The 7500-nt window shown below is 44.4% G+C and overlaps 1 protein-coding gene across 1 annotated transcript in view; it reads left to right on the forward strand.

Moving 5' to 3' along the window:
- Window positions 1–7500, forward strand: part of LOC145395878 (glutamate [NMDA] receptor subunit 1-like) — a 23878-nt gene that overhangs the window by 1370 nt on the left and 15008 nt on the right. Inside the window, exons 3-7 of the mRNA XM_080269401.1 lie at window positions 271–399; window positions 1820–2011; window positions 2732–2832; window positions 4327–4500; window positions 6542–6658. Coding sequence (XP_080125527.1) covers window positions 271–399; window positions 1820–2011; window positions 2732–2832; window positions 4327–4500; window positions 6542–6658 — 713 coding nt within the window. The remainder of the gene's footprint in view (window positions 1–270; window positions 400–1819; window positions 2012–2731; window positions 2833–4326; window positions 4501–6541; window positions 6659–7500) is intronic.

A 7500-nucleotide genomic window follows, 5' to 3' on the forward strand; every position in this document is an offset into this window, starting at 1 on the left:
GTCAGTACGAAGAATAAATTAATCTTTGACAGGTGTTTGCAGTCAATAAACAGAATAAATTTATCTTTGACAGGTGTTTGCATTCAGTACACAGAATAAATTAATCTTTGACAGGTGTTGGCAGTCAATACACAGAATAAGTTAATCTTTTTTGCAGTCAATACACAAAATAAATTAATCTTTGACAGGTGTTTGCAGTCAATACACAGAATAAATTAATCTTTGACACGTGTTGGCAGTCAGTACACAGAATAAATTAATCTTTGACAGGTGTTTGCAGTCGTGGTAGCCAGCCCACCAGGAGGCTCCACTACCACCGCCGTTGTCTCCTATACTTGTGGCTTTTTTCACATCCCCGTCATCTGCACTCACTCAAGGGACTCCGCTTTCTCTAATAAGGTGAGGTTGGGTCCTTAAATTCTGTATTAAATTCTGTAATAAATTCTGTAATAAATTCTGCAATAAATTCCCTAATAAATTCTGTAATAAATTCTCTAATAAATTCTGTAATAAATTCTCTAATAAATTCTGTAATAAATTCTCTAATAAATTCTGTAATAAATTCACTAATAAATTCTGTAATAAATTCTCTAGTAAGGTGAGTTTTGGTCCTTAAATTCTGTAATAAATTCTCTAATAAATTCTGTAATATATTCTCTAGTAAGGTGAGTTTTGGTCCTTAAATTCTGTAATAAATTCTCTAATAAATTCTCTAATAAGGTGATTTTTGGTGCTTAAATTCTGTAATAAAGTTTCCCTGGTCACCCTTTGAATCCATGTCACCCCGCCAAACCCCACCCTTACCCCTCTCCACCCCACCCAACCCCACTCTTCCCTTCTCCACCACACCCAACCCCACCCTTCCCTTCTCCACCACATCAAACCCCACCCTTCCCCCTCTCCACCCCACCCAACCCCACCCTTCCCCCTCTCCACCCCACCCAACCCCACCCTTCCCCCTCTCCACCCCACCCAACCCCACCCTTACCCCTCTCCACCCCACCCAACCCCACCCCTCCCCCTCTCCACCCCACCCAACCCCACCCCTCCCCCTCTCCACCCCACCCAACCCCACCCCTCCCCCTCTCCACCCCACCCAACCCCACCCTTACCCCTCTCCACCCCACCCAACCCCACCCTTCCCCCTCTCCACCCCACCCAACCCCACCCTTACCCCTCTCCACCCCACCCAACCCCACCCTTACCCCTCTCCACCCCACCCAACCCCACCCTTACCCCTCTCCACTCCACCCAACCCCACCCTTCCCCCTCTCCACCCCACCCACCCCCACCCTTACCCCTCTCCACCCCACCCAACCCCACCCTTCCCTTCTCCACCACACCAAACCCCACCCCTCCCCCTCTCCACCCCACCCAACCCCACCCTGACCCCTCTCCGCCCCACCCAACCCCGCCATACTCTGGTACCCTCCCTCACCCATAATTCCACCTCATACCACCCCTCTCAGTACTATTATTCCTTCTTTTTCTCCTACCACCACTACTACTTATACTACTACAACTACTGCTACTACTACTACTACTACCACCACTACTATAACTATTACCACTACTACGACTACTACTGCTTCTACGACTGCTACTACTGCTACTGTACTACTAACACCACTGCTATTACCATTACCATTGCTACTACTACTACTACTGCTACCATTAGGCTACTATTGCTACTACCACCACCACCACCACCACCATCATCACCACTACCACCACCACCACCACCATCAGTACCACTACTACTACTACTACCTCCACCACCACCACCACCACAACCACAACCACCACACCACTCTTTCAGGACATCCACTCCTCACTTCTACGCACGGTGCCGCCCTACAGTCAGCAAGCGGACGTGTGGATCAACCTTCTTCAGCGCCTACAGTATCAGCAAGTCGTTTTCATCCACTCAGACGATGCTGACGGACGGGCGCTCCACACACGCTTCCAGACCCTCGCCAGGAAGCACCCAGACCACGACAAGAGGGTGAAGGTGGGTGTCATGGCGCGTTGTAGCTCTCCTCCTCTCTGTTGCTGGTTCTGAGGGCGAGGGGAGTCGGCTTGGAGAGAGTGTTGTGTGTGTGTGTGTGTGTGTGTGTGTGTGTGTGTGTGTGTGTGTCTTTGTCTGTCTGCCTCTCTCTCTCTCTCTTTCCCATATCTACCCTTTTTTGAGGAATAAAGTCAAATAACTATATATTTACCATAGTATCTGTAAACACATACCCTATATAATTAACCTTGTGTAAATTAGCGTGTAAATCAGTGTAAATAGGTGTGTAAATTAGTGCGTAAGTTTGTAAATCAGTGTGAATTAGTTTGTAAATTAAATTAGTGTATATTAGTGTATAAATTAGGGTGTCTACATCAGTGTGTAAATTAGTATGTGTGGAAATGAGTGTGAATTAATGTGTAAATGAGTTTGTAAAATAGTGTGTGTGTAAATTAGTGTGTAAGTGTGTAAATTAGTGTGTAAGTGTGTAAATTAGTGTGTAAGTGTGTAAATGAGTGTGGAGATTGGTACAGGTATGTGTAAACTAGTGTGTAAATGAGTATATAAATTAGTGTGTTTGTAAATGAGTGTGTAAACTAATGTGTAAGTCTGTAAATGAGTGTGTAAATTAGAATGTGTGTAAACTAGTGTATAAATGAGTGTAAATTAGTATGTGTGTCAGTTAGTGTGTAAATGTGTGTGTAAATCTGTCCTTGTTTACAGCTGGCCAGGGAGGTGGAGTTCACATTAGGTCGAGAGTCCTTCGTCGAGATCCTGTCCACCATTAGGGACGAGCTGGTCAAGGTCATCATCTTGTATGCTAGGTCAGTCCTAACACCTCTGCCTAACCGATTTATTTTGCTGATTACTCCTTGGTATCGTGGTGAGTCATTCTTAATCCCTTATTCAGTCGTTTCTAAGCCATATGTATTCTCGTCCAGCTTCCTAACACCTCATCCTAGCGATTTAATTTGCTGATTACTCCTTGCTATTGTGGTCAGTCATTCTTAACCCTTCAGTCTGATTACCTAGTTACCTCCGCCAACGAAGTTCGGGGAGGTTATGTATTTACCTATGTTTGTCAGTCTGTCTGTCTGTCCACATGATGTCTTCAAAGTTTTCAATGAATTTCAATGAAATTTGGTGTAAGGCTGGGCCATGGGTAAGGCTGGGCCATGGGTAAGGCTGGGCCATGGGTAAGGCTGGGCCATGGGTAAGGTTGGGCCATGGGTAAGGCTGGGCCATGGGTAAGGCTGGGCCATGGGTAAGGCTGGGCCATGGGTAAGGCTGGGCCATGGGTAAGGCTGGGCCATGGGTAAGGCTGGGCCATGGGTAAGGCTGGGCCTTGGGTAAGGCTGGGCCTTGGGTAAGGCTGGGCCATGGGCCAAGAAAGAACTGATTAAATTTTGGGGCGGATCCGGATCCGGATCCTATGTATAACATCTGCAAAAGTTCTCAATTAATTTCAATAAAGTTTTGTGGAAGAGTGGGCCATGGGTCAGGGATCAATGATTATATCTGGGGCGGATCCAGATGCTATGTATTCCACACAATATCTCCACGGATCCGGATCAGGATCCTTTTTATTGGCAATGACATTGACGGAGGTATGCGCTGTCTGAGTGCTTTATAGTTTTCATTCTGTTTTTGTTGTTTTTAGGCTCATCTTGTCAGTTATGGAAACTCCCTAACACTTCCTAAGCGATTATTTTTGCTGATTACTCCTGACCATCTGCTTGTGTCATGCAGTCATTCCAGTACCACCACACTCAGCATACGAGTATTCCTCTCTGTTTGTAGGCCAGTATCCTCGTCGGTTATGGAAGCCCCCAATCACCTCTTCCCAAGCGATTTATTTTGCCGGTTACTCTTTATTGGTCAGCCACTCAACCCCTTCAGTCTGAGTCCCTACTTTCCATTCTGTTTATGCTATTTTTCGGCCCGTCAAAGCGGTTAAACAAATTCCTTAACACCCCCCTCTCTCTCCTTGCGAATTTCCAAGTATAATAATGTTTTCTCCCATATTTAGAGTGAACGCCATCAAGCTGCCCTCCTTCCAACCCCCCTATGTTTAACCTCCCTTTTTAGTGATCAAGCTGCCCTCCCTCCAACCCTCCTATTTTTCTCTCCCTTTTTAGTGATCAAGCTGCCTTTCCTCCAACCCTCCTATTTCTTCTCCCTTTATAGTGATCAAGCTGCCCTCCCTCCAACCCTTCCAACTATTTTTTTCTCCTAATTTAACTACTTCTCTCTCCCTTTTTAGTGATCAAGCTGCCCTACCTCCAACCCCCCCCCCCTATTTTTTCCCCCCTTTATAGTGAGAGTGACGCCTCCAACATCTTCCACGACGCTCGCTACCTCAACATGACGGGCCAGGGGTGGGTGTGGATACTGGGGGAACAAGCCCTCCACGCCCCCCTGGCCCCCCCTGGCGCCCTTGGTCTGCAGCTCAAGTATTATGATGACTACGAGGCGCACATCACCGACAGCCTGTGAGTTGAGGAATAAGACAAGGATAGCACCATTTTTATGTTTAGTTTTATTTGTTATGATTATTATGTGTTATTATTATTATTATTATTGTTGTTATTATTATTATTATTATTATTATTATTATTATTATTATTACTCACTCTAATCTTAAATGTCAGGACCAACTTGCCCAGCCCCGGGTTCCCAAGCTCCTCATGGGGCGGCATAGGATTGGATGATGGATGGATGTATTATTATTATTATTATTATTATTATTATTATTATTATTAAAACTTGCCATATGCCTGTGGGAAGTTTTCTTGTTGTTGTCAGCCTTGTTATTATGTAGGTAAGATGTATATCGTTGGCATTGGCACACCGTTGGATCTACAGCCTGTCATTCTCTGTCATATTGTAGTACTGGCTGGCCGCTTCATCTGACCAAATATCATCCTGATCTCACTACCGGATAGGAACCGAAAAAAAACAGTGTCCCTAAAGCTGCAGAACCAGCTAAGTTAGAGCTGAAATGTTGTTGGCATATACCCGGGACGTGGCCAGACTGCAGTGCCTAAAATAGTCCAGGTCGAATCAGTATTCTGAGATCACCCGGGGTCAAAACTTGGGACTTTTCCTTATATTCCTGATGTCACCTAATTTTCCATGAAGGATTAAAGTTGGAGCCATCAAACTCGGTGGACTTAGTGGACTGTGATGACCTAAGGTGACATGCACAAGATCAGTGACCTTGACCTCAAGGTCCCTTTATAGTTCGACCTAGTAGGCAGTGGCTGTGGCAAGGTTTTCTTTATCAAAATTGTCTGCCTATCTGTCTATCTATCTATAACCAGACGCCATAATCCGGCAAGGGGTGGCCGTCAGACTTTGAGTTAATTGTTTTACGGGAAGGGACACTAACCCTCCGCCAACCCACTTGCTGACACATAGGAAATTGTCCTTGGACAATTTTATGGTGTTTTAGTTATAGTAATAATAGTAGTAATAATAATAACTACTACTGCTACTAGAACAACAACAACAACAAGAACAGCAACTACTACTACTACTACTACTACTACTGCTGCTACTACTACTACTACTGCAATAATAATATTTTTTTTTTACTTGTATCTTCAGTAAACTATTTCACTTACCGTAGGATATGATCGAACACTGAAAAGCAAAGACCATGCCTATAAAGACTGCTTGTGAGTGAAGGCGGATAGACAGATAGATAGATGGCTGGATAGATAGATAGATAGACAGATAGACAGAAGGTTAACATGACTAGAAAGGTAGGCAGATAGATAGGTAGACAGACAGATGGATAGGAAGGCAGGTATGTAGATAGAAAGGTAGGTACGTATCGAGATATGGTAAGTAGATAGAGTGATGGATAGATAGATAGGAAGGTAGGTAGGCAGGTAGGTTGCTAGGTAAGTATACAGATAGATAGTAAGTAGGTAGGTAGATAGATTGGTAGGTAAATACGAGTAGGTAGGATGGTAGGTAGATAGACTGACTGATTGAGTGAGGGATGGAAGAAGCAAGAAAAACAGATTAAATCGCAGTTAGAAATACTTTAAGTCCTGGTGCCTTTTGCAGGAGAGGATCAGGATGTAGATAGTTAAATGGATAGACAGATAGGAAGGTAGATAGACAGACAGCTAGACTAAATCGCTGATAGAAATTTGTTAAGTCCTGGTGCCTTATGCAGGAGAGTGGCGGGTACCGAGGATGAGGAGGTAGATAATTAAATAGATAGATAGACAGGTAGACTAAATCGCTGGTGGAAATTTGTTAAGTCCTGGTGCCTTCTGCAGGAGAGTGGCGGGTACACGAGGATGAGGAGGTAGATAATTAAAAAGATAGATAGGAAGGTAGATAGATAGACAGGTAGACTAAATCGCTGGTGGAAATTTGTTAAGTACTTGTGCCTTTTGCAGGAGAGTGGCGGCTACATGAGTATTAGAAGGTAGATAATTGAATAGATAGATAGATAGATAGACAGGTAGACTAAATCGCTGGTGGAAATTTGTTAAGTGCTGGTGCCTTCTGCAGGAAAGTGGTCGCCCTGGCCCTACGGCGACTACACGAGGCCCATTCAGTGATCCCGCCCCCGCCCCTGAGCTGCGATGATGAGAACTACTGGGAAACTACAGGACACACGTTGTTCAGGTACGATACATACACACACGTACACACACACACACACACACACACACACACACACACACACACACACACACACACACACACCTCCATCAACCATATATATACTACTACCATTACGGTACTACTACTGTTACTACTACTACTACTACTACTACTGCTGCTACGACTACCACTACTACAACTATTACTGCTACTACTACAACAACAACTGCTATTACTACTACTACTACTATTACTACTTCTACTGCTATTACTATTTTTATTTTTTAATCACCTCCATCCATTGGGGAATTATATTGTGAAGATCAGAACCAACCTTGCTAATACAGTTCACCATTTGGAGTTGTAATGTGAAGGTTAACACTAACCCTCATATTACAATCCGTTGGCCCCAAGCACGCCAACGGCTGTGCTGACCAACCATCTTCTATTACTTTTATTACTTTATGTCATATTCATTAACATTACAGTGGCAATAAAGACATTAATCATTTGGAGTCGCTGGTCTATGCGACTCTCGACCACAGTAGCTTCGTAATCCATACCCGCCAGAGAGACAGGCCTGAAGGCTGATGATCTTGTGCCCCTGAGACATAGCAGAGCAGACCTCACGAGGGAGAATGACAGTCGACATCCCATCGAGGCCATAACAGAACTCTGCGGTTGATGCTTCTTCTCAGAAAGAACCTCTGCCAGTCTCGAGTAGAATCTCACCGCCTCTGGACCCATCCCACCTGATGTTGTGAACACAAGGGGAGTGAGTCGACTGTGGTGTACATGTTGGATCCTTTCTTGATAGTTTCTGTTTTTTTTCTTTTTTTCTTGTTCATTCCTTTTGTGTGCAG

This window comes from Coenobita brevimanus, chromosome 33, assembly GCF_032717465.1.
Source record: "Coenobita brevimanus isolate Jiangsu-jjx chromosome 33, ASM3271746v2, whole genome shotgun sequence".
Taxonomy (NCBI): Eukaryota; Metazoa; Arthropoda; class Malacostraca; order Decapoda; family Coenobitidae; genus Coenobita; species Coenobita brevimanus.